General features: G+C 44.1%; 1 protein-coding gene across 1 annotated transcript in view; it reads right to left on the bottom strand.

Moving 5' to 3' along the window:
• Positions 1 to 1,863: 1,863 nt before the first annotated feature.
• The window catches only part of LOC140463648 (leucine-rich repeat transmembrane neuronal protein 4-like), a 404,939-nt gene continuing 379,105 nt past the window's right edge, over positions 1,864 to 27,697 (bottom strand). The window contains exon 3 of the mRNA XM_072557956.1: positions 1,864 to 2,906. Within this exon, the coding sequence (XP_072414057.1) occupies positions 2,706 to 2,906 (201 nt within the window). The 3' untranslated portion in view covers positions 1,864 to 2,705. The remainder of the gene's footprint in view (positions 2,907 to 27,697) is intronic.

Genomic DNA, 27,697 nt, shown 5'->3' with positions numbered 1-27,697 from the left:
GCTTTAAAAGGGAAGCTGCAACAGCAGAGTTTCCAAATTGGAATATTGCAGATGTCCCTGGGGTCAAGAGCCAATATTATGGGATCACAACCTTTGCTACAGCAATGGTTGCTGTGGAGCTCTGTCTGAGTGCTAACAGTCCCTTGTGATTGTGAAATAAATAGGGACGGCGGCCTAACTGAGCCACCTTGGCCTGACTTCTGCTCTAACACACCCAGTGGTGCTTCGTTTTATCAGAAAAGACCCTGCAGTGTGTACCTCCACCAGCTCCCACAGTTCTCCTCTCACTCCCACAGCAATCTCCATGATGGGCTCATGGTGGGAACATGGCGGAAGCAGTGCACTCTGGGAAATAATCAATTTAAAGGGAAAGATGCTTTGGGAACATAATTGGTTTCAAGTAATGTGTGCCATAGGAAGATCAATATTTATACAGCAAGGTACTTTAATTGATTTAAAGGGCAAGAGTACGATTAAATATTAATTTGGATTGATTTATTATGAATTATAATTGGATTAAAGTGACAATTTCCTTCCGTCTCCAAAGGCAAGTGTGTTCCTAACTAAGTCTGAGCTGATGCAGGACAGCCTTTGCATTGGCGATGCAGCTATTCACTCTGAGGCACATGATTGTATGTCATTAACTGCAGGCTTTATCTTGTCTGTTGATGGTGAGGGATGGTCATTATGGTGAATGAAGCCCCTGGTCCTTTGGTGGGTTGGTGTTACTTTCACAATATGCCTTCCCTTTCTTTGAGCACCAGTGATGGAGGGAGATGGGAGCTGATGCATTTTGACTCGTGTACCCAGGCCACGTCACCTGGAAAATAACTGGTGGACAGGTGACTCACTTTGTGTTGCTACAGAGCCAGACAATGTGGACGCAGACCCTTTGGTTCAATTCGTCCATGCTGACCTGTTTTCCCAAATCGATCTAGTCTCATTTGCCTGAGTATGGCCCACATCCCTCTAAACTTTCCTATCCATGTACGTGTCCAAATGTCTTTTACGTGTTGTAATTATACTTGTCTCTATCATTTCCTCTGGCATCTTGTTCCATACATGCACCACCCTCTGTGTGAGAAAGTTGTCCCTCATGTCCCTTTTAAATCTTTCCCCTCTCAACTTAAACCTACACCCTCTAGATTTGAACTCCCTTACTCTTGGGGAAAAAAAAGGTTTTGGCTACTCTTTTTATCTATGCCCCTCATGATCTTATAAACCTCTATAAGGTCACCTTGTAGCCTCCTACACTCCGGGATAAGAGTCCCAGCCTACCCAGCCTCTCCCTGTAGGTCAAACCCTCCAGTCCCGGCAAAATCCTTGTAAAACTTTTCTGCACTCTTTCGAGTTTAATAACATCCTTCCTACAGTAGGGTGACCAGAACTGAATGCAGTATTCCAAAAGTGGCCTCACCAACACCTAGAATCCCTGCAGTGTGGGAGTAGGCCATTCAGCCCATCACATCCACACCAGCCATCCAAAGAGCATCCCACCCAACTATCCTACATTTCCTAGGGCTACACCACCTGGACATTACGGGGCAATTTACTATGGCCAATCCATCTAACTTGCACATCTTTGGACTGTGGGAAGAAGCCCACGCAAACACAAAGAGAACTTGTAAACTCCACACAGAGGGTGGAACTGAATCCCGGTCCCTGGCACTGTTAGGCAGCAGTGCTAACCACTGAGCCACAATGCCACCCACAAACACAACATCCTAACTCCTAAAAGAAAGCTAACAATCCAGTGAGTTTCCCAGCTTCACTACAGGGACTGACACAAGACAATGAACACCAGGCCACGCCATCTCTGTTACCCTGACTACCCATAAACAAATTTTACAACACTGGCATATGTTAAATGTTAGAAAATTTATAATTGTTGCATATTATTTCTAAGTTGCATCAGAAGGATAATTTTTAACTAGGTCCCAATTGTCTGTTAGAGAAACTCATAATAAGTCTGTTGAGAAATGCTAAATAGCCAATTACATTTTCCAGCTGAGGTTAATAAAATACATATAAACGATCACTGAATAATTCTTGTTCAGTGTAATTACCACATACACTTAAAGACAAATACCACTGTGCCGTGAATGTGATCTGCACTCTGCATTTTTCAGTCAGTGTTGCGGAGAAAACTGGCTAAAAAATGAAAGCAATAGTTATTTATCTCTTTTTTTTACAAAAGAAAATCTCCTTTGAGGAACAGTCTTTAAATAACACAAGACAATCTTCAATTAGCATTCCAATTCCATAGACACCAAAGGCGAACAAGCTGAAAATAAGTGCACGACTGACATTAGCTATTTTAGGGTTTTTTTTTGTCATTTCAAACCGTGTTCTTTATGAAAAATACTGTATCTTTACACCATGTTAAATAGCTCAAGTATATACAGGTGGGTTGTTAAAGACAAGGACCCCGAATAAAATCTGTATAAGCTCTTTGCTTTCTCGCTTTTAAAAAATACTCCACAGATAAAGTCAGTACAAACCGCAGCGAAAAAAAAAAGGATTCAGTCAAGTCGACGATACCTTCTGCTTGATCTGAGATCGAGGATCTCCACATTTACTTAATGACTTACACCTTGGTACACTCAGTGTTTATCAACAGTCTAGGTCTTGCCGTCATTGAGTTCATTCTTGCGAATGGCCAGAAGCTGAAGAGTGTCATGTTGGGTCAGGCTCCGACAGGCCTCCTAGATCTGACTGACAGAACACGTCACTGTGGCTATTGTGCTCAGTTCTGTCCCGGCCTCCCTTTGGCTGTCTCCCACGTTGTCCTCCTGGGGTTGCACTTTGTACTGCTTATGAGCCTGGTGTCCCTGATGTGCTCCGCAATAGCTTAGCGTTGGCTGGTCATAGGCGAGGAAGGATGAGACACTCATGGCGATGGGGATCTAGAATGAAAGAAAACAGAACACACTTGAAGACAAAGAGCCATACAGGCCCAACTCGTCCACACTGACCAGGTTTCCAAACTGATCCAGTCTCACTTCCCAACCTTTGGCCCATGTCCTTCATAACCCTTCCTATTCATGTCGCCATCTAGATGCCTTTTAAATGTTGTAATTGTACCAGCCTCCACCACTTCATCTGGCAGCTCATTCCATACACGTACCACCCTCAGTGTGAAAAAGCTACCCTTCAAGCCCCTTTTAAATCTTATCCCTCTCACCTTAAACCCATGCCCTCTTGCTTTGGAATCCCTACTCTGCAGAAAATACCTTTGTTACTCACCTTGTCTATGTCCCTCATGATTTTATAAACCTCTGTAAGGTCACCCCTCAGCTTCCTGTGCTCTGGGGCAAAACAGTCCCAACCTATCCTTATAACACAAACCCTCCTGTCCTGAACATATTGTGGGAAATGTAGTTTTGTATCCTTTCCAGTTTAATAACATCCTTCTGATAGAGGGGAGACCAGAATTGAACACAGTATTCCAAATGTGGTCTTACTTATGTCCTGTACAGCCATAACATGAGGTCCTAACTCCCGTACTCAATGCACTGACCAATGAAAGTAAGCGGACTAAACACTCTCATCATCACCCTTCCTACCTGTGACTCCACTTTCAAGGAACAAAGTACCTGCACCCTGGGTGCCTGTTCAATAACACTCCTCTGGGCTGTACTATTAATGGGGCAACAATAGCCTCATGGTATTATCTCAGGACTATTAATCCCAAGACTCAACTCACGCTCTGGGGACCTGGGGTCAAATCCCACCCTGGCAGATGATGGAATTTTAATTCAATAGAATTTTGACGATGACCATGAAATCATTGTCAGAAAAAACCCCATCTGGTTCATTAATATCCTTCAGGGAAGGAATTCTGCCATCCTTACCTGGTCTGGGTTACATTTCACTCATAATCCATTAGAATGTGGTTGACTGTCAACCACCCTCTGAAATGGCCTAACAAGGCAACTAGGGGTGGGCAATAAATTCTGGGCAACCAGCAACGCTCAGGTCCTACTGGCAAATTTAAAAAAATTAACTGCGTAAGTTCTGTCTTTCCTTTAAGTGGTGCTTATGCTGGGAGAACCTCACATCTTAAAACTGAGACGGCAAAAGTGCTGCAGCTGCTTGAACCCTGAAATGAAAGCAACAAAAAAAAAAGCCAAAAATACTCAGCAGGTCAGGCAGCATGTTTTGAGGAGCGAGGATGGAGGTTCTGTGGTAGGTGGATAATGCCCTTGAAATCCCACTCAGAGCTTCACGCCAAAACATGACTTCTCCCCCTCCTGATGCTCCCTGGCTTGCTGCGTTCTTCCAGCCTCCTGCCTGTCTACTTTGGATTCCAGCATCTGCAGTTTTCTTGTCTTTGACAAAGCCTGAGCAGTAAGATCGATGATGGCCATTGTACAGATCACTTCTCTTCTGAGAGAGTTGCCCATTTATTTAATTAAATTAAATTACCTCCAGTGTGGAGACAGGCCTTTCGGCCCAACAAGTCCACACCGACCCTCCGAAGAGTAACCCCCCCAGATCTATTTCCCTCTGACTAATGCACCCAACTCTATGGGCAATTTAGCATGGCCAATTCACCTGAGCTGCACATCTTTGGACTGTGGGAGGAAACCGGAGCACCCGGAGGAAACCCATGCAGACACGGGGAAAATGTACAAACCCCACATAGACAGTCGCTTGAGGCTGAAATCGAACCAGGTCCCGGGTGCTGTGAGGCAGCAGTGCTAACCACTGAGCCACTGTGCCACCCCAAATGTCCCAAAGTCTGCTAATATTTGTTTATGCTTCAAATATTTATCTGCTCTCCATTTCAAGGTTATTATAATTCTGCTTTCACCGTTGATTTTTATTCTTAAAGTTCTTAAAATCTTCTGTGGAAAACCCAGTGTCCTAATCTCTCCCTTAAACTACATCTCTTGGTGAAAAGTAATATCAAATCAAAGGTTCTCTGCAACACATTGTGTCTCAATAGTTTTGAGATGTTGCAAGACCAATAGTGTAGATGCCATTTTTATAAACAGACAATCCAGGTGAAATAATCCAATGTTTGACACAGTGTCCAGTGAAAGTCTGGTGACTTTTGTCTGATAATGAGAACAGAGGTCAGAGAAAGGGGTTTGCAAACAAACACCACCATAAGAATAGCACTGAAAACAAAAAGAAAATGCTGGAAATCTTAGTGGGTGAGGCAGCATTCATGGAGAGAAAGGAAGCTAACATTTTCAAGTCTAGATGACTCTTCATCAGAACAGTCAGCTACTCAGCCATAGATTTATAGAATCATAGAGTTATACAGTGTGGAAACAGACCCTTCAATCCAAACAGCTCATGCTGACCATAATCCCAAACTAAACTCAACCCACCTGCCTGCATTTGGCTCATTTCCCTCCAAACATTTCTTATTCATGTATTTATATCCAAATGTCTTTTAAATATTGCAACTGTACCAACATCTACCACTTCCTCTGGCAGTTCATTCCACACGTGAACCACTCTCTGTGTAAAAAACTTGCCCCTCATGTCATTTTTAAATCTTTCTCCTCTCACCTTAAAAAATATGTCCCTGGTCTTGAAATCCCCCACCGAGATTAAATAAAAGACATCTGCCATTCACCTTATCCATGCTCCTCATGATTTTATAAACCTCCATAAGGTCACCCCTCAGCCTCCTATGCTCTTGTGAAACAAGTCCCAGCCTATCCAACTTCTCCTTACAACTCAAACCCTCCATTCCCAACAACATCCTGGTAAATCCTTTCTGAACCCTCTCCAATTTAATAATGTCCTTCTTATAGTAGGGCAACCAGAACTGCACGCAGTACTTCAGAAAAGGCCTCACCAATGTCCTATACAACCTCAATGTGACGTCCCAACACCTATACGCAGAGGTCTGAGCAATGAAGGCAAGTGTGCTAAATGCCTTCTTAACCTCCCTGTCTACCTGTGATGCAAATTTCAAAGAATTATGTATCTGAACCCTTAGGTCTCTTAGGTTTCTTGTTCTACAACACTAACCAAACCTGTTCTATCATTGTTAATCTTTGTCCCAACTTCATTTCTCTATAATCCATTGAGACTCTCACTGACAATATCTATTAATGTCACTGTTGAGAGATTTTTATAGTCACTTACTTCAGTGAAGATCTTCAAGGTGCTGCTGACAATGAATCAGTTCCATACCATCACCATCCCACAGCTAGCAATGAGCTACATGACTGGTTGATCTATTGGGTATGGGTTAGTTTCTGGAGGTGGTGCTATCCTTCCAATGGTGCCCATGGGATCTTCAATCTCCAGCTCAATGATAGATAATCACAGGAGTGTCTCCAATCCCACCAGCTCCATGTTAAACTCTCATTATAACGCTGAAACTGACATCACATTACCACAGAGAACCGATCCCAGATTCAGGAATGGCTTAGCTCCGGTGCAGTGTGGGCAGTGCTGTGACTCAGTGGCTCGCACTGCTGCCTCACAGCGCCAGAGATCCGGGTTCGATTCCAGCCTCAGGTGACTGTCTGTGTGGACTCTGCACATTCTCCCTGTGTCTGCGTGGGTTTCCTCCGGGTGCTCCGGTTTCCTTCCACAGTCCAAAGATGTGCAGTTTAGGTGAATTGGCCATGCTAAGTTGCCCATAGCGTTCAGGGGATGTGTAGTTGGGGCGCGTAAGTCAGGGGTAAATGTAGAGTGATAGGGTCGGAGAATGGATCTGGATGCATTGCTCTGCGGAGGGTCAGTGTGGACTTGTTGGGCCGAAGGGCCTGTTTCCACACTGTAGGGATTCTATATATAAACTTGAGAATCACTGACAAAAGGCATGTTTTTGTAGATTCTTTTCCTTTTGCATTCACAAGGACAATTTGCAAGAATGCCAATTTAAGAGCCTTTTGTATTTTTTGTTCATGTAACAGGATGAATGTAAGATGAAAACCTTCAACAAGCTGTGCCTTTTCTGAGCGACACTCCAATCCAGTATTGACCTTCAGCTGTTCAGTTGAACAGTCAAAGTATAACTTGCATTCATATTGTGCCTGAAATGAAGCAAAGTTCCCCGGCTCTTTCCTGAGGCCAGTGGGGAAGTGAAAGGAGGTGATAGCAAGCTCAGGGTTTTAAGAAGATTCTGTGTGGGACTGAGTGAGTTGGAGGCATTGTGGTTTACCGGACAAGTCAAACTGAGGCCTCATCGGTCCTTCCAGGTGGACAGGAAGGATCCCCTGAGAGTATTTCTAGAAGAGCAAGAAGTTATCCATGGTATGTGGCCAATAGTTATCATTATCAAACTGAACGATAAGGTAAAATCAATAAGTCTGCAGCCCACTTTACTTCCCTCTCAACTTTTCTTTCCATTGAAGTCATCTCATTAACATTACAGGAAGTGTAAAACGGGTTACCAATCACTGCGGGGCATTCTGGGTGCAAAATAGCTGCCGCTGCTGTCCACAAAATGGAAGAGTGATGGTTCCCCAAATGTCAAATTTTTGCATTCTGCACTCATTGGAACGATTTGCAAAAGTTCAAAGAGTTGTTGCCCTTTTACATTGAGATCCCAAATGATAAGGTGCTTGATAGACTGTTTCATTCTTTCCCCTTATCGATATGTCTGGAAGGGTTTGAAGACATGACATGGGTCAGCAGAACTTTGCAAGATGCAGTGGGTGGGAAGGTGGATTGCTTGAACTGAGGTTTAGGGCTGGGCTGCTGTCTGTGTTAAATCCCTGACAGAATTGGGCTTTTGTAGGCCAAATTATAGTGATAGTTTTGTTGGGAGGCAGAAGTAGGAGGAGAAACATGTTTACATTGAGATAATAAAAAAAAACAAATCTGACATGAAAATAAAAGAAAAGCTCTTTATCTGCACTCCCCTCTAACTGGTCCCTGTCCTTTTGGATTAAGGTCAATCAGCTGATGTAAAGAATTTGACACATAGCACTTTGGCCATGTTGGTCTTTACATTCTCCTCCTCCTTCGTCACATCTCCCCATTCCTCGCTCTCCTTCACTTGTTCAACTAGACTTCCCTCCAATGGAGAAAATATCAATGTCCCATTCTGGGTTTCTCCCTCATCTCCTTCTCTCTATGAATTTATGGTCCTTTTTATTTCAATTGCACACATTTCCCTTATAAAATATTTTACAGTTGTTTGGTGGTAGGGAACTTGGGTATTGTGGTCAAAGAGATGAGCTGTTCATCCTGAATTCTTCCTGAGCTCACACAATAATGCCAACTGTCAAAGGGAACTGCAATTTATACTACAGGAAAAAGGAATGCTGACTGTTTGGCAAGTGAATTCTGATTGGTGAAGACATTATCATGGGGAATGCACCAGGCTATCACCCATACTTCTATATAATTCAGGAAAAGGGCCTTTCGTCAGCAGAAGATAGATCCCTCTATCAATATATGTTGTTTCTAGCATGAATTCAACTTGAAGTCCTGAGAAGTGGAAGACAAAAGCTTTGACAATATGTCCCTACCTTTGGCAATAGTCAAAATCTTTTATTTTTCTGCAACTGGGTTTAGAATTAGCAGCCCATCTCTCTCATTGAGGTTTTCACAAGTGGATAATAATGGTCTGAGTGGTGTTACCATCCTAATTCATCGTTTAATCTTCATCGTGGGACCAGGAAGTGACAACCCACTCTGCTGAGTAATAATCTTTTACTACCCCCCAGCCCAAACCATACCTAACAAACCTTTCCCTGCTCCTTGAGGATTGATTTAAATCACCAAAAGCTACGGTTCAGCATAGAAAAAAATAATCTCTTAATGAATTGAAACTTAATGCAAACATTGGAATAAAATAAAACATAAACTTCTGATTAGACTAGTGAAAAATTCCTCATCCTCTGAAATATTCATCAGTCACAGAGTTTGTGCTTCAATAATGAAGGGAGATTGTAGCAGGAATTCTCAAATCTATTAGTGTGGTAACAGGAGAAGGTTTAAAATAACACATTCCAATATAAATATGCATGGAGCGACGAAAAGGATGAAGAATTTAAAGTGACACTGAAATGTTTATTGAGTGTGATCTCAGTCAAAATTCCAACGATCAAAACGGAGCATTGGGAATGTTCCTATTGCATGGATGTCTGGAATTGGGCTATTCACCAGATCACTGGCTGGGAATGAAATGATTGCAGATCCACTCTGACAGATTTGACCAGTTTACTGCTCCACCCACACAGATACAACATCCAGCACTGAGAACTGAGTACAGAGTAAGCCAGGCTTTATGTCTATGAGGAAGCTTGCACAGTGGTTATGTTACTGGGTGGGTGAGACAAAATGCTGGATAAAAGGAGGTGAAATCCCGTAATAGGTACTGAGGGAAATTAAATACAGCTAGTTAATAAATCTGGAGTGAAATATTGGCCCGAGTAATAATGATTGTCAGTTAGGTTGTTGGGGAAAATTTGTTGGGGGGAGATTTATTGGGGTCACCAATGACCTTTGTGGAAGGAAATCTGCCCTCCTTATCTGGTCCAACCAGTCCTTGGAGAAGGAGCACGCGGTGTCCACCAACACCCTGGAGTTGTTCAGGGAGAGGTGGGCGTCGCAGGGAGTGGAGTGGACTCCAGTCCCACAGCAGTGGGGTCAGTTTTCTTTTCTTTACACAGTGAGAGACACAAGGTGTATGAATCTTTATTCAATTTCCACCACCAGGAAGAAAGGAAACACCCGAGTGGCCAGTGACAAGCACTGCCCTTCTCATCAAAGGGCAATGCTGTGTGATCAAACAGTGAAGGGGAGGGTAGGGACTAAATCAAAATAGAGTTGGACGGGGAAATAATACACTCCACTCCCTGCGGCGCCCACCTCTCCCTGAACAACTCCAGGGTGTCGGTGGACACCGCGTGCTCCTTCTCCAAGGACACTCGGGCTCTAACGTAACCCCGGAAGAGGGGCAGGCAGTCGGCCCTAACGACCCCCTCCACGGCCTGCTGCCTGGACCTGTTGATGGCCAGTTTGGCCAGGCCCAGGAGCAGACCCACGAGGAGGTCCTCGGACCTGCCCTCCCTCCTCCGTACCGGGTGCCCGAAGATCAGGAGCGTGGGACTGAAATGCAGCCAGAAACAGAGGAGAAGGTTTTTGAGAAAATCAAAAAGGGGGTGTAAGCACCCACACCCAATATATACATGGTCCATGGACTCCACAGCGCCACAGAACAAGCAGTTGGGCTGGGAGTCCATGAACCACTGCAATCTGCGGTTGCAGGGGACCGCTGCGTACAGCACCCTCCACCCCAGATCCCCGAGAGAAAAGGGGGAGGACTCCCACGTAGAGAGCCCTCCACTGGGGATCCCCACCGCCCGGTGTGGGGTCAGCTTTTAACTGGCCTCTGGAATAGCCGAGTTGGCCACTCGGTTCAAGGGCAATTAAGGATGGGCAATTAATGCTGCTCTTATCAGTAACACCTCTATCCAAAGGATGATATTTAAAAAAAACGCATCGTTTAGAATCAGCTGCACTGGTGTTTATATATCAGTTTATTGCTTGGATTCAATTTAATTAATTATTAATATTTAGATGGAATTTAATTATAACTCTGTGACCTTCTGACTATAATTAATATTGAGATTTCTTGTGCAGTTTCATGTCAATTGCAAGGAAAATGTCCAAATCCATACAAAGTCTGAAATATTGAGTCATAGGCTAGACCATCCAAACCCCGGATAACTGGAGAACAGCTCGATCCCAAAGGTGTGACCCTCAATGGGGTGACACAGTGGCAAACACTGCTACCGCACACAGCCAGGGTCCTGTGTGACTGTCTGTGTGGAGTTTGCACATTCTCCCTGTGTCTGCGTGGCTTTCCTCCAGTTGCCTCCCACATAACAGAGATGTGCAGGTTAGGTGGATTAGCCAGGCTAAATTGCCCATAGTGTGTAGGAATGTACAGGTTAGTCATGGAAATACCAGACCATAGGGGGTTACTCTCTTATTGGAGAGAAGTGACTGGTGGTGATTTAACCTGAGGGCTACCAGACCTCTGGCAAAGGAAGGGGTTGAGAAGGAGAGTCCTTTATGGTAACCTCAAACCAGTGATGGGAATTGAACCCATGCTGTTAGCATCACACTGCTCTGTAAACTAATGACTCAGCCAACTGAGCTAAACGGATTCCCATTCTACTGATTACAATCACTACAATAACATTCTTACTTTTCTGTTTAATTGCTCCCAAAATAAATGTTAGCATCCCATTAGCCTTCTTCTTAATCACTCACTCCCCATACAAACTCACATTTTCAGACTCATACATCAGAACACCAAGGTTCCTTTGTACTTCAGAATTTTGCAATTGTTCACCATTTAAATAATATCCTGCTTTATTATTCTTCCTGTCAAAGATGGTCAATCCACCAAACCTGCACAGCTTAGTGTTGTGGGAGGAAACCCACACAGACACAGGGAGAAGGTGAAAACTCCACAAGATGGAATCGAACCCAGGTCCCTGGCACTGTGAGGCACCAGTGCTAACCACTGAGCCATCACATCACCCATCCTCCCTACCGACTATTTCCCATAGTGGATCCTCCCCTTGCAATTTTGTTTATAGTAGGAATCGACTTATTTTGAGTATTCTGAAATGCCCCTTTAAATATTTGTCACTGCTTCTTAACTTCTGTATCCCTTCACCTAATACCAATGTCCATTTTAGCTGAGTCAGCTTTCATGCACACATAATTGATGAAAATGTTTATTCTTCTCCCTTTCAAACTGGTATTATGATCAGTGTTAGTTAGAGGTGTCTTTACTCTTAAGTAATAGATTAATCCTGTTACATTACACAATATCAAGTCTAGTATGTCCTGTTTCCTTTCGATTCCAAAGCATACTGCTCCACTAATCTATCTTTATCCTCCTCATCCAGGCTATCTTTCTAACCTGATTTTTTATAGTTTACACTTAAGTTAATGTCACCCATAATTATACCTACGCTGTTATCACAAGCGCTCAATATTTCCTTTCGCATATGTTTTCCTCCAACATGATGACTGCTTGGGGGCCTATAGATAACTCTGTCAGTGACTTCTCTCTTACATCATTTCTCAACTCCACCTAAACCAATTCTACATTCTGATCTCTTTCACTACATTCATCTGTAATGTATTGCATGTTATTGCACCAATACCATCTTTAATTAACAGTACCACCTCTCCATCCTTCGCTAGCTTCTGATTCTTGAACGTCACATGTCCCTCAATATTCAAAACTCAATCCTTGCTATCATATGCAGCTCTGTATGAATATTAGATCATATTTATTCTCTTAAATGATATGAATTAATTTAATCGCTTGTAATTACATTGCTTTCTCTGTCTCTTCATGCCATCCGCTAATCTTCATTTTTCATATTACCATTTGCTCTCCTGACTTGACTCTATTCCTTGATTTATTCAAATTACCCAAAGTTAATCCCTCAGATCAGGAGAAAGTGAGGACTGCAGATGCTGGAGATCAGAGCTGAAAATGTGTTGCTGGAAAAGCGCAGCAGGTCAGGCAGCATCCAAGGAACAGGAGAATCGACGTTTCGGGCATCAGCCCTTCTTCAGATCCCCTTGTAACTTCAAGCCTTCTCTACTCCTCTTGTTATGCAGCTCATGAGAACACCAGTCCCAGTATAGTTCAGGTGGAGACCATCCTATTGGCACACTTTCCTCAGTGCTGGTGCCACTACCGAGTGGCTCAGTGGTTAGCACTTCCACCTTGCAGCGCCAGAGACCTGGGTTTGATTCCAGCCTTGGGTAACAATCTGTGTGGAGTTTGCACGTTTTCCGTGTGTCTGGTTTCCTCCCACTGTCCAAAGATGTGCAGGTTAGGTGGATTAACCATCATAGAGTGCCCAGGGATGTGCAGACTGGGTGGATTAGCAATGGGTAGTGCAGGGTTACAAAGATAGGTCAGTGGGTGGGTCTGGGTTGGATGCTGTTTGGAGGGTCAGTGTGGACCATATCGCCTCGACCCGCGCCCTAGGGATTCTATGATACCTTGTCATAGAGAACAGTATGATTCCCTTGTCCTATACCGTCCCTATTACATTCTTCCTTACTCCCCGCTATCCTGGCCTCCTGTCGCTCAGGACAATGGTGAGTTAGTTGACCAGCCCTGCAGTCCCCGCTCTCACCCAAACCAATGGAGATAGCCTCAAACCTGTGGGATAATTGTGAAGCTGGAGTCTCCTGCCCTCTGGGAGCCTTTATGTGCCTCACTCACAGTCACACCCTCCTTTCCCTGATCAAATCAGAAGTCCCTGTCACAAGGGTGTTTTACTGCTTTCTGGCATAAAGTCTCCAGGTATATTTCTGCCTCCTTAATGCTGCCCTATGTTTGCTGCTCATGCCTCCAGCTCAATCACTTTGAGCTAAAGGTCCTGTAACTGCAAGAACTGACTGTAAATTTGCACCGAGGCTTCTTCAGATATGAAGGGCGAACCTTATAGTGTTTGGCACAGCTAACCAAACATACAGAGAGAACTTTCCATTAGCCATTTCCCTGCTACAAGAAAACTAAGTTCAAAATGTGATATGCTTCATAAGAGATGATTGATGAAAGGACAGCAATGATGACTGTGTGTCAATGGTAATCAAGCTTCGATTAGTTAACAGTCTGAAATCTCACCTTAAAATGAACTGGGCCCCCTTGGGCAGGGAGAGAGGGAGAAGGGGCTGACATTGTTTAAATATGTCCTCTGGTGACTGACGGCAGGGAAATAAACGATGACAATGGATAATCCGAGATTCCAAATTGAAGAGCATAATCCGATTCTTCAGATCACATAATGGATTTACCCTAAAACCTATGGCTTATTATTGGGGATTACTTGAGCTAATTTGTAATGAACCATGCAAATTTTTAAAATTAACACAGGGATAAGCAAAGGCTAATTATTTCTCAAATGGGTTTTGCAGAGTGATGTGTCGACCACCACTTGAAATGTGAATTATTTCCTCCTGTGCTTCATTGATTAAATATGCCTAAAGGACGTATTAGAGTTTGGAACGCCAGGAATTCTGGTCACGGACACATGATGCCATTTATATAGAGATAGTGTACTGAATATTTAACATTGTATGAGCATGATGTATGTAGAATTAGTGAGGGTCAGGAAACAAACCACGAACAAAGCAACTAGCACTAGACAGGGAGGGAAATGAATGGAGGTGATACCATTATATTGATGAGACCACACTTTCACAGCTACTTAGATATATACACATTATATTAACACCCCTGAGGTTGTGCCAAACTCTCATGAATAAGGTTAATTAAAAAGTTGGTACTGTAGAGAAAAAAAAATCATTGCAGTTAATTAATGGTCATCTATCAAAGGCATTTGTAGCTAGAGCTGTCTTCAAGAAATATCTTACCCTATCAAATTAAAAGTATGGAAAAAATAGTAAGTTGTGTTTTAAGCCTAAGAGATATGGTACAGGTGATACACTTTGGGGTTTTGTGTTTCAAACAGGACGTTAATCCACTTTTGTTGAGTGTACATGGATACTTTTACTGATGGAACATGGTCGCAAAAAGGAAGATATTGAAATATTTGGACTCTTTCTGAAATGGTTAGTGTTGATTTTCCTTAATTGCTGGGATCCCTGCTTCAGTGCTGATGGTTGCCCAACAATCTTTAACTTCTATTCCGGACTCGCAGGGAGTTACAGAGGAGAGGCAGCTGCATGGAACAGAACGCTGCAAGGATTCTATCACTGCCTTCCTTTAAGCTTTCTCAGTTTAAGGATCAATTTCTCTTTGTCTTTCTCTTTCTGCTGGCTGGAACCTGATTAAGTCTCCACCTCTTGGTCAAACATTGTCTTGATCTGGATGTTCTTATTCTTTGTTTTCTAATCCTCTCTAACCTTCCGAGATCTTTGTACTCTCACCTGTCACGCAATCCCAATTTTAATTTTAATTCCCAACAGCAGTGCCAGTGCCTTCATTTGCTAAGAACTGAAATTGTGGGATTCCCTTCCTTGACCTCTCCATCTCTCTACCTTGCTTTCAATGTTGAGTTAAAACACTTCAAATCTGTGTTCCAGTTGCACTGCACTGTACTGTCTTCACCTGATTTGACAGTGTGAGAACTCGCACTGTATCAATAACAACAGCGTTGTATTCATATGATGCTTTTCATGACCTTCAAACAGAATAAAATACTTTATTACCAATGGTGTACTCTCTCAGGTCTAACCACAGTTATAATATGGGAAACACTGCAACCAATTTGCACATAGCAAGCTCCCAGACAACACTGTGATAGTGACCAGATCATCTGTGATTTTTTGGTGGAGGTAGTTGAAGTTAAACATTGCCCAGGGAGAATTTCCATCTGCAAAAAAAGCACCTTTGGATTTTTCACATCCACCTGAAACAATGGAGTGAGTTGCAATTTCGTATGCGTTTTTGATATTTGGTGGACAGTAGGAAGACATGGTTGATGTAGGACATGTGAATGACATTGAGATGACAGAGTGGGAGAATGACAGAGTGAGCCTTAAGGTATCAACCTTCTGATCCAGTGGCAAGAGATCTATCTTCCAAAACTGAGTGGTCAAAAGCCCTATCCTCGCTAAAGTCAGCCTGTCGTCTCACTATACAACCTTTCACAGGTTACCAACAAGGGTCCCACACTCGGAGCAGTGGTGTCAGGAAATGACATCATCACATCACCAACCTAAAGAAACCCAAGCATATAAATAGAAAGCAGGAATTATCAGCATTGCTTGGAGGCCCACTGCAGATGTTACCTAGCATGGTGACAAAAATGTCTAGAAATGAACCTCCCAGCTCAGTGAGCAAACCTACATCCACAGAACAGGCCCTTTGGCCCACGATGTTGTGCAGAGATGTAATCCTAATGTCAAATATAGTAACTTAACCTATGCACCCCTCAACTCACTGCTAGTATTTTGAATACTTTGATCAATCTTCTCTTTTCTGAATGGAATAGTCCCGACTTTGCCAATTGATCCATGACATCCCTCATCCCTCGAGGCAGTCTCTTTGAGTTAAACCTGTGTAACCTCTAACCTCATCTCAGCAGATGTTGAATGGTGTGGACCTCCTCTTGGATGATGGGGGGTCATTGATTTAAAAAGAGTCACAGTTAGCAGAAAAAAACCCTTCCAGACTCAAAACCTCAGAGAGAGTAACAAGCCAAGGTCTACTTCCTTCACTTTCTGCTGTCAGAGTAGTGCAGCAAGAATGGAATTGTTGACGAATCATAATGAGTGAATGACTGAACAGCCCAGGAACATTATGCGGGTTTTTCAGTCTCCTGTCCATTAAAACTCCGAGATTATTCTCCTGCTCCAACATCTCAACTGCATTCCCATGTACTGCACCATCCATGCCTTTGTACTGTCCTTCAAATATCCAAAACATACACTAAATTTCAGCTGCACCCAATCACCCACCTTGAGGAGATCTTTTGCATTAATCCACACTGATGAATTTTGCTTTAATACACAGCCTTTCATGATCTCCGATCACCCCAGAGGACCATGGAGTTGATGAAACACTTTGTGGTACATTTGTTGTTGCATTGTACAAAAGGTGCTGGCTAATTTTTGCACAGTAAGCTCCCACAAACAGATAAATGATAAATGAGATTGTGCATTATTAGTGGAAGGATAAGCAATGCCCCAAATACGCTTTCTGTTTAGATTTTCCCGAAGCTTTGCCTGATTCCCACATTCCCAGGAGAACAGTCATATCGCCTACTCCTCACATCTTGTAAAGGAGAAGCCCTGTGCTTACCAGATGAATGGGAGATTGCTGGAGATAGAGAGTTTAGTGGCAAGGTGTAAATACGACAACCTCTCCCACATTGTCAGCAAAATGAACGAGCTGGTCATCGACTTCAGGAAGTGGAGTGGAGGACACGCCCCTGTCTGTATCAGCGGGGCTGAGGTGGAGGTGGTTGCGAGCTTCATATTCCTAAGAGTAAGTATCACCACCACCTGTCCTAGTCCATCCATGTCAATGCGACAGTCAAGAAAGCAGACCATGCCACTACATCTTCAGAAGGCTAAGGAGATTCAGCAAGTCCACAATGTCTCGGACCAATTTTTATAGATGCACCGTAGAAAGCATCCTATCCGGATGCATCACAGCTCAGTATGGCAACTGCTCTGCCTAAGACCGCAAACAATTACACAGAGTCATGAACACAGGCCAGTCCATTACAAAAACCAGCCTTCCTTCCACTGACTCCGCCTACACTCCCTGTTGCCTTGGGAAAGCAGCCATCATAATCAAAGACCCCTTCCACTCTAGTTATCCTCTCTTTCAAACTCTTCCATTGGCTGGAGAATAAAGAAATTGGAAAACACCAACAGATTTAGGAACTGCTCTTTCTCCACTGTTATCAGACTTACGTCTCATATGTTAGAGTTGATTTTCTCTGCAACTTATCTGCAGCTGTAACACTGTATTCTGCATTCTGTTCTATTACCCTGATGTACTTATGTAAGGTATGATTTGTCTGGACAGTACGCAAAACAATACCTTTTTTTAAGTGTATCTCAGTACATGTGGCAATAATAAATCAAATCAAACAAAACAAAATTATAAACAGAAGGAATAAAAAGCAATCAGCTTTGTGAAGGAAGGGAACTGGAGCAGTAGAAGGTGCTGGAATCCTCAGCAGGACAGAGAGTCTCAGCAGAGGCAGAAAGAGAGTGAACATTTCCGGTTAATGACCTATCTTCTGAATGATAATAAGGTAGAACACAATGTTCGAGATGCTGTGGTGAAAACACCCATCAGAGTGTGGTCGGATTTTGGGTCATGGTGGATATCTGTTGTAAGTGCAACTGAAGCTCACAGTAATTTACAAAATTGAGAAAGAATAATATGAAGTCAATTTATTGCCCCGTGCTCACATTGTGGGGGTCAGCGATTTCATTGGAGACTATCTACCCGCCAGAAACCAGAAAGCTCCAATCAACAGAGCCAGAGCTTCTTGGCCAATCACAGGCCTTGATACAGATGTCCGATCCTAGCAGCTTCTGGGTCCTAGAGGTGGTTACTGAATGCTCAGGCTTTACATGATCGAATGGCAAGATGGTGGGTTGTTTTCCACTGAGGCTGTGGGTGGGGATGGGGAAGGGTTCAGCAGAATTAGAGACAAAGGGATTGACTTTCAGCAGCCACCCTTTTGCCCCCCCCCCCACCCATTGGTGCCCCAACTGTCCCCAGATTGGGGTAAATGGAGCACCCCTCCCCACCTGACAACACAGTAGGAAGGAAGCCAGACAGGTAATCAGATTGGGGACAAGGTGAGATCCTTATGTGACCATTTTTGGACCATTCAAGGGCCTTAATTTGTTGGGAATGGTGGCTCTGTGCTTAGCATAGCTGCCTCATAATGCCAAGGACCCAGGTTCAATTCCAAATTTACGTAACTGTCTGTGCAGTTTGCACATTCTCCCCATGTTTCCTCCCACAGTCCAAAGATGTGCAAGATTGGCCATTCTAAATTGTCCATGGTGTCCACGGATGTACAGACTAGGTGGATCAGCCATGGAAAATGCAGGGATAGGGTGGGCCTGAGTGGGATGTGTTTTGGAAAGTCGATGCAGACTCAATAGGCTGAATGGTTTATTTAGGGACTCTACGATTAACAAGAAAAGGGTGAGAAGGGGGCAAGTATCTTTTGCAGGGGGATCTTGCCCAATTGTTTGCCCATCTAGCCACCTTTCTTACCTCCTCCAGCCAGGGGATAGTTTCCCGTGCTGTCCATTCTGGAAAAGATCCATGGTCTCCAGACATCACTGCAATTTACAACTAGCTGTCGTTTAACAAATCTGCATTGAGCTTCTGTCTTACACATTTGTTTTCCCAATGAAACCCTGTTTGGAAATTGAACACCAGCTATTAATGAAACCTTCTGCAGATCATTGAAGGTGGAGGAACACATAGAGAAAGAGACAAGTAAAGCACACAGTGTCCTCAGCTTTATTAATAAGGGCATAAAGTACAAGAGCAAGAGGTGATGTAGGATTTGCATGAGACACTGGATTAGTGGTGCTGAAAGAGCACAGCAGTTCAGGCAGCATCCAAGGAGCTTCAAAATCGATGTTTCGGGCAAACGCCCTTCATCAGGAATAAAGGCAGTGAGCCTGAAGCGTGGAGAAATAAGATAGAGGAGGGTGGGGGTGGGGAGAAAGTAGCATAGAGTACAATGGGTGAGTGGGGGAGGGGATGAAGGTGATAGGTCAGGGAGGAGAGGGTGGAGTGGATAGGTGGAAAAGGAGGTAAGCAGGTAGGACAAGTCCGGACAAGTCATGGGGACAGGGCTGAGCTGGAAGTTTAGAACTAGGGTGAGGTGGGGGAAGGGGAAATGAGGAAACTGTTGAAGTCCACATTGATGCCTTGGGGTTAAAGTGTTCCGAGGCGGAAGATGAGGCGTTCTTCCTCCAGGCGTCTGGTGGTGAGGGAGCGGTGGTGAAGGAAGCCCAGGACCTCCATGTCCTCGGCAGAGTGGGAGGGAGAGTTGAAATGTTGGGCCACGGGGCGGTGTGGTTGATTGGTGCGGGGCTAGGAGGCGCCCAGTCTCCCCAATGTAGAGGGGACCGCATCGGGAGCAACAGATACAATAAATGATATTCGTGGATGTGCAAGTAAAACTTTGATGAATGTGGAAGGCTCCTTTAGGGCCTTGGATAGACGTGAGGGAGGAGGTTAGACCTCAGCTGGAGCTCTGTGTGCAGTTGTGGGCACCACATTAGAGAAAGGATGTGAATGCATTGGAGAGAGTGCAGAAGCGATTAACAAGAATGGCTCCAAGAATGAGAAACTTCCATTGTGAGGATGGACTGAAGAGGTTGGAACTGTTCCCCTTGGAGTGAAGAAGGCTGAGAGGAGATTTGGTTGAAGTTTCCAAAATCATGAACAGAGTAGATGGAGAGAAAGTGTTCCCGCTTGGAAAACAATGGGAGGGGCCTGGATTTAAAGTGACGTGCAAAACAAGCAAGGCTACTGTGAGGAAAGAACTTTCTCACACAGCGAGTCTGTCTGGAAATGTAGGGAAGGCAGATTCAATTGAGACATTCAAGAGGGGCAGTGGATGGTTATTTGGAATAGTAACGGTGTGAAGGGATATGGGGAAACGGCAGGAGATTGGCACTTGGTAATAGAGTCAGTGCAGGCACAATGGGCTGAAGGGCCTCTTTCAGCACCGTAACAATTCTGTGATTCACTGAATCTCTTGGCAGCTTTTCCTAAGCATCGACCATCTTACACAATGCAAGCTTCACATTGGCCTGTGAGGCTGACAATGAGACTGGGCTCTCGTAAATGTCTGGCACAGTCGAATCCCGGAAAGCCCCCTAGGATGCTGTCAAACCTTCCACATTGCTTCTTACACAAAACCGTGTTGCAAAACCGAACAAAAATCTCAACGAATTTGGTTTTTGTGCAGAAACATCGTTATACGCCACAGTCATGTGGGAAGCTCTGGTCAGTCCCATTATTAATTAAAGGACGTTCTGGTCGGTGGGAAGAAGCCAAGTTAAATCCAGAAAAATAATCATTAGTGTGAAAGATTAGGCGTGAAAAGAGTTGAAAAATTATGTCTGTCCTTATTGAATAAAGGAGGTCAGATAAAAATCTAATTGAAGCTTCCAAGCAATAAAAGGCTGTTTTCACCATTTGGGGGTCAACGATGAGAATTATAGGCTAAAGGTTAGATTATATTTGGAGACTAAAGCAGGAAAGTGGGATGCATTTTTCTCACAGTGGATCATTAAAATGTCTCACCACGAGTGGCGACTGAGGCACATTTGAAAAGCAAGATTATGAAAGGGACAGAGAAGGGAAACGGGATTAGAGTATGCAGATTCAGTACTGGGATGATAGGCCAACTGGTGTCCTTCAGTGCTTTACTTACTGTCAACAAATCTTAGAAGCTGCCAATGCTTGGACAACAATATTCCAATTCATACTTCGGCTGAATGGGCGGGGAGGAAACCCCTTCAATAATTATCAGCATAAAGCACTTCAGCAATCCATCTCGCATTTAGCTGTAGAATTAGATCTCTTGCATACAGCACTGTTGTCTGTAAGGGGGAGAAAGGTTAAACACTGTATATTTTCCCACTGGGTCCAACACCAACCTATGCATTATTCCACTAACACCCATTGTAAATTAATCATTCAAAAGAATTCAGTTTCAATCCATTGTATCATCTAGTTTGCTGGTCTTTTATTTTAATAGATCTGACCGAGTTGACTATTTCTGTGTAAGTAATGTTGGTGAGATAACAATTGAATTAAACTGTGTGAAGGAAGCAGTAAATCTTGCCCGGAAAGCAGCCATTTGGTATTAGAGCTTACTGTAAGGTGTTTCCCCCACACTCAGGTCTGAGGCCCAAATTCTGTTCCGTTTCCCCAGTAACGGGCAGTTCTGGGTAATTGCCATTGGAGACAGTCAGGTTTTCCACACCTCATGTTACCATCAGCATAATACACATAACAATGTTCAGAAATAAGAGGAGGAGTGGGCCATCTGGCCCATCTGCCCGAAATGTTGATTTTACTGCTCCTCGGATGCTGCCTGAACTGCTGTGCTCTTCCAGCACCACTAATCCAGAACCTGGTTTCCAGCATCTGCAGTCATTGTTTTTACTCATCTGGCCCACCCAGCCCACCCCACTATTCAATACAATGGAATAGGAAAATAATACAGCTATGTAGAGAGAGAGAGAGAGAGAGAGAGAGGGAAGGATGGTTGTGGGCGTTAGAGATATTAAAGAGATGGAACGTGCATTTAAGAAACAAAGGAGGGCTCAGTGGTTAGCACGGCTGCCTCACAGCACCAGGGACCTGGGTTTGATTCCACCCTCTGTGTGGAGTTTACATATTTTCTCTGTGTCTGTGTGGGTTTCCTCCGGGTGCACCAGCTTCCTCCCACAGTCCAAAGATGTGAAGGTTAGGGTGGATTGGCCATGTTAAATTGCCTATAGTGACTGGGCTGTACAGATTAGGTGGGTTAGCCCTGGGAAATACAGGGTTACAGGGATAGGTTGGGTCTGGGTAGGACACTGTTCAGAGGGTCGGTGTGGGTACAATGAGCTAAATGGCCTGCTTCTGCACTGTTGGGATTCTAGTCGATTCTATCATGGCTGATCTCTTTGTGTACTCAGCTCCACTTACCCACCCACTCACCATAATCCGTAATTCCTTTAACTGATCAAAACTCTATCTATCTTTGTTTTAACAACACTCAATGTGGTAACCTCAACTGCTTCATTGGGCAGGGATTTCCACAGATTCACAACCCAAGGACGTTCTTCCTAAATCTGCTCCCCCTTATTTGAGGCTCTGCCCCCGGTTCTAATTTCACCTGCTGGCAACCTGTACATAGTTACTAAGATGTAGTACGATAAAAGTTGGGGGGGGCGGGGGTGAGTTGATTGGACGTCGGTTTTGTGATCCAGATTGATGTCTAACAATGTCAGTTCAATTCCTGTACAGCCTGAGATTAAAGTCTTGCCTTCTTAACCATGCTTGAGGTATAATGACCCTCAAGTTAAATTCACCGCTGTTTGTCTCTCTCTCTTTGATGGGAGAGCAGTGCTATGGTAACTTTACTTATCTTACTAAGATGTAATAAACCTTGTCTTTTCACCTAAATGAAGTTGGGACTTACTAATGGTTTAAACTCGACCACAATTTACTCAAATGCTACTGGACAGACAAAGGAAGGAGAGTTGGTAGCAGCATTATCACTGAGGCAAATGTAGAGATTGTAATGAAGTCAGCCAGGTGGACCTCAGTTGGGACTGTTAACCTGATCCAATCAGGGAGCCCTGGCTGACAGACATAAACAAGAGTGTTTTGTCCTCATTTCTCTGAAAAGTGGTTAAACTTTAGGGTTTGGGGCCTGGCTTTACTGCTCTCCCTCGTAAAATTGCCGTTTCTCTGTATGCAGCTGTTAGTGTTAATTGTTTTGTAAACTGTGTATTGTTTAATAAAATTAAAACAGGAGAAAAATATAAAAAATAAACAGGAGTGTCAGAGGTTCTGCTCACTCTGAGAGCTGGATCAGTGTCAAGGACGCTCCATGTGTAAATACTGGGTGACTTGGTGATGGGTTATCGGCCTCCGTGGAAATACTTCAGTGGTAACATGTGAAGAGCGCACTCCAGAAGGAGTTCACTCGCAACAGTCATCTTTGAGTTGGGGGTAAGCATTTCTGACACCATTCCGTTATTTGGAAAACCTGACTCATTCGATTCTGCCACGGAAGACTGGACGGGTTTGTGGAAAGAATGTGTTTTTTTTTCGGACAGATGACATTGGGGCAAATGAAAAGTCACGCGTAATTCTGCTGAGAGCTTGTGGACCTGCAGCTCTTTTGGTTATGAGAAGCTTAACTTTCCCTCAGACACCAAATACTAAAACCTTTCAAGAGTTAAGGAAGATTATTACCCCATCCTCTAATCCTGAGATGCTCTTGGTTTTACTTGGCAGTTCAACAACCAGGAGAATCCCATATTGGGATTTCGATGAGGTTAAGGTGACTGGCGGAGGCATGTGATACTGTCCTTAATGTGATACTGTGAGACCATTTGGTGTGTGGGATTATTGATGTAAACATGCAAACGTACCTACTCCTGCACCTATTGTCTATTGTCTATTGTCTACTAGCTGAAGCCAAACATGACCTTCAAACAGGCCTTACAACTGGCTTTATCATTGGAAAGGGTGGCAAGTGGAGCATATGAGTTGCAGGGCATTCCAATGGAAGTGGATACCCTCGCCGGTCTGACTGAGCTTGGGGAACACTTGAGTGAAGGCAATTTAAACAAACAGTAAACTGCTTTTCACAGCTGGATAAACACCCAATCCCTCACATAGACGATAGCTGGGCAAAGCCGGCAGTAAGGGCAGTCCGAACTTTGAATGCAGGCTGAAAGAAACAGCCTCCAGCTTCACTCAATATCAAACTGTCCAGGTTCCTAATTGATTATTGGACCAGCCCTCATGCAAATACAGGGATAGGTCCAGCAGAGTTGCTAATGGGAAGAAAACTCCACACCGGCTTAAATCTAATCTTCCTGGATCTGGGGTGGAGGAGGAAATGGCCTCAGGAACGCCAATGCCAGACACAAGACTCCTCTAAGCAAGAGAGACAGTTTACTTTGGGGGCCGAAGTTTGGTGTAGGAACCACAGGAATGACCCCGAATGGGCAAGAGTCAAGGTCGATGTGAGGTCAGATACACTGGCGTATAAAGGCGCAACACTCCTGGACAAGCATGTGGACCATAAAGGCTCCAACATCTCAAATGGTTTCAGGAACAAAATGCGCTGGGCTCCTCGACAGCATTTCCAACTCTTCTGGGAGTTCTCCTTCTCTGTCAGGCATTGAAAATTCCTCAGAGTCTGAGATGGACATGATGGTTGTTGGTGCCTTGGAGCCTTTATCACCCGAAGAGGAGAATGGATTTCTTCCAAAGTGGGGGTGGGGGGGGACGGTGGGGGGGCGTTACTGTGCATTACATGCCACCTGCATCAGGGCAGAGTTGGAAGAACCTGACCCAGTGTTGAAATGCTCCAGGAAAAGCTACAGGAGAAATGAATGGCCTATGATTTTGGATTCAGAGGGAGAGGGATGTAATGATTGTAATGAAGTCAGCTCCGTGGACCTCGTACAATGAGATCCCTGACTGGACCAGGATTAACAACCCCAATCAGGGAGGCCTGGTTGACAGATAAGGATAGGAGATTCAGGCATCTTGTTCATTCTGACAGCTGGCTCTGAGGGAGTTGGATCAGTGTCAAGGACTCTCCAAGTATAAATAAAGAGAGACTTAGTGACATGATACAGGCCTCTATAGAGTAGAAGCCCATTAATTAAGTATGCTGCAGACAGAAGATTGATAGCTTTCTTCTTCTTCTACATGATATTAAGGAATATGAGGGTGGCACAGGAGTTCGGCTTTGAGGTAGATGATTGGCACTGATCTAGGATGGCAGAGCAGGCCTGAGGGGCTGAATGGCCTCTTCCTGCCCCAAATGAAGAGGGTCAATCAATCAGACAGTGCAGCAATGTCATGCTGTGCCCATCACATGGGTAAGCTGCAATTCTTTGAATGCACTCACTGATGAGGTATTTTGATTGATTACGATTCCCCATATGAGGCTATCTTTCTCACATGCAAAACAGACTCATTTAAACTTATGGAAGTAGTCATACCATCACAGGAAGTGATACAGTGTCACCGGTAGCTGCCATCTTAGTTAGTTGCCATCTTAGTGTCATATGTAGCTGCCATCTTAGTTAGCCTCCACAGTTAGCAGCAACAAGGAGAAGCCTCTATTAACAGTCTGGAGTAATCTTCACTCCAGGTGTCATTTTTTGTTGTCTCACATCAAATAATTCAACAGGTTCTGCTCATGCAATTTGAGGGAACCTTTTTTAGATAGGCAAGTTGAGCATACAATTGTCAACAACACATCAACAGCATATCAACACAATATTGATAAATGTAAAGTTATATACTGAGGTGTGAAAAATAAAGCAGAGTATTATTTAATAGTGGTATATTGGGAAGTATGTATATTCAAAGACATCTAGGTGTCCTTGTACATTCAATGTAAATAGGCAGGTGTAGTGAGTAATTAGGAAGGCAAATAGAGCTAGGTCATAGTTTTAGGATAAGGGATGGGAGACTTAAAACATAGATAAGGAGGCGCGACTTCTCTTCAAGGGCTGTGAACCTGTGGAATTCACTCCCCCCAGTATGTGGTGAATACTGAGACATTGAGTAAATTTAAGGAGGAGATAGACAGACAGATTTTGAATTACTAATGGGTTGGAGAGTGGGCAAGACAGTGGAGTTGAGGCTGAGATGAGATCAGCCATGACTGTAGCAAGTAATAGAGCTGGCTCGAGGGGTTAATTGCCTACTCCTGATTGTTGTTCTGATGTTCTTAAATGGTATATTGGTCTTCATTGCAAGAGGATTTGAATGCAAAAGTAGGGATGTCTTACTGGAGTTTCACAGGGTTTTGGTGAGACTCCCATCTGGAGTATTGTGCGCAGTTTTGCTCTCCTGAGCCAAGGAAGGGTATAACGGGTGCAGAAGAGATTTGTTGGCTACATTAAAGATGGCAAGACTGTTATCTGCAGAGAGATTGGTTTGACTGGTCTCCTTGCTACAGGAAAGATGTTAAACTTGAAAGGGTGCAGTAAAGATTTCAAAGGATGTTACCGGGATTAGGGATTGAGTTGTTGGGAGAGGCTGATTAGGCAGAGGTGTTTTTCTTGGAGCATGAGAGGCTGAGGGGTGACCTTATAGAGGTTTATAAAATCATGAGGGGAATGGATAGGGTAAATAGACACTATCTTTTTCCCAGGATAGGTGAGTATTCAAGATATGATCTCACTAATGCCACATAGTAAGGATAGATTCCTTACTTTAATGCTCGATTTCTCTTCTAATAGAGTCATAGAAATGTACAGCATGGAAACAGATCCTTTGGCTCTACTTGCCCATGCTGACCTGATAGCCTAAATTCATCTGGTCCCATTTGCCAGCATTCCCTCTCAACCCTTCCTATTCATACACCCACCCAGATGCCTTTTAAATGCTGTAATTGTACCAGCCTCCACCATTTCCTCTGGCAGCTCATTCCGTACATGCACCACCCTCTGCATGAAAAGGTTGTCCATTGGGTCCCTTTTAATCTTTCCCCTCTCACCTTAAACCTGTGCCCTCTATATTTTGACTCTGCTACCCTGCGGAAAAAGACCTTGGTTGTTTACCCTGTCCATGCCCCTCGGTTTTATAAACCTCTAGAAGGTCACCCCTCAGCCTCTGACACTTCAGGGAAAATGGGCCCAGCCTGTTCAGCCTCTCCCTATGACCCAAACCCTCCAACCCTGGCAACATCCTTGTAAATCTCTTCTGCAACCTCTCAGGTTTTAGCAACATCTTTCCAACTGGGAGCCTTGCATCCAGTCTGACATAGGGAGTATAAATAAGTTATCATTTCCATGGGTGTGTACTGCCCCATCCGAGACTAGGTCCAGTGGGAGTGGCCATGACAGTCATTGATTTGATTATTTTATCCCATTAAATTCCATAGCGTCAGATTAAACACGGCCAAGGAAAGCTCCTGTTGATCACCTCATGTTGCTCTACTCAGCTGCTAAATCTGTATTCCACGTTGAACATTAATTGGAAAAAGCACTGAAGTCAGCAAGGCCAAAAAAACCAAACAAACACCTAACTATTCTAATTCCACTATCAAAGTAGCATTTTACCAAGTGTAGCATCAGACAATTTTAGGAAATCTAATGTCAATGGGATTTGAGCAAAAGCTCGCTGCTGGCCAGGTCTGTGGCGGGGGTGGGTGGGGAGGTGGGGTTGGGGGGGGTTGGTGTTTGGGGGGGTGGGGCAGAGAAAAGGGAGATGGTCCTAATAGCTGGAGGCCAATCCTTTCAGCTGCAGTATGTCCTGGATTAGGTTCCTCAGGGTAGAGTGCAAGGTCACCTCATCAATGGTACCCCTCCACCCTCCAAGGTCACCCCTCCACCATAAGGCTAGTATTGGGGTTGTTTGATTGTATAGATACTGAGGATAAAGTGAGGCCTTCCAATGCTGCAGAGTCAGGGTCGAAAAGTGTGGAACTGGAAAAGTACAGCAGGTCAGGCAATATCTGAGGGGCAGGAGAGTCAACGTTTCGGGCATAAGCCC

This window comes from Chiloscyllium punctatum, chromosome 38, assembly GCF_047496795.1.
Source record: "Chiloscyllium punctatum isolate Juve2018m chromosome 38, sChiPun1.3, whole genome shotgun sequence".
Taxonomy (NCBI): Eukaryota; Metazoa; Chordata; class Chondrichthyes; order Orectolobiformes; family Hemiscylliidae; genus Chiloscyllium; species Chiloscyllium punctatum.
The sequence above is the reverse complement of the archived record's forward strand: the minus strand, read 5'-3'. Positions and strand labels throughout refer to the sequence as shown.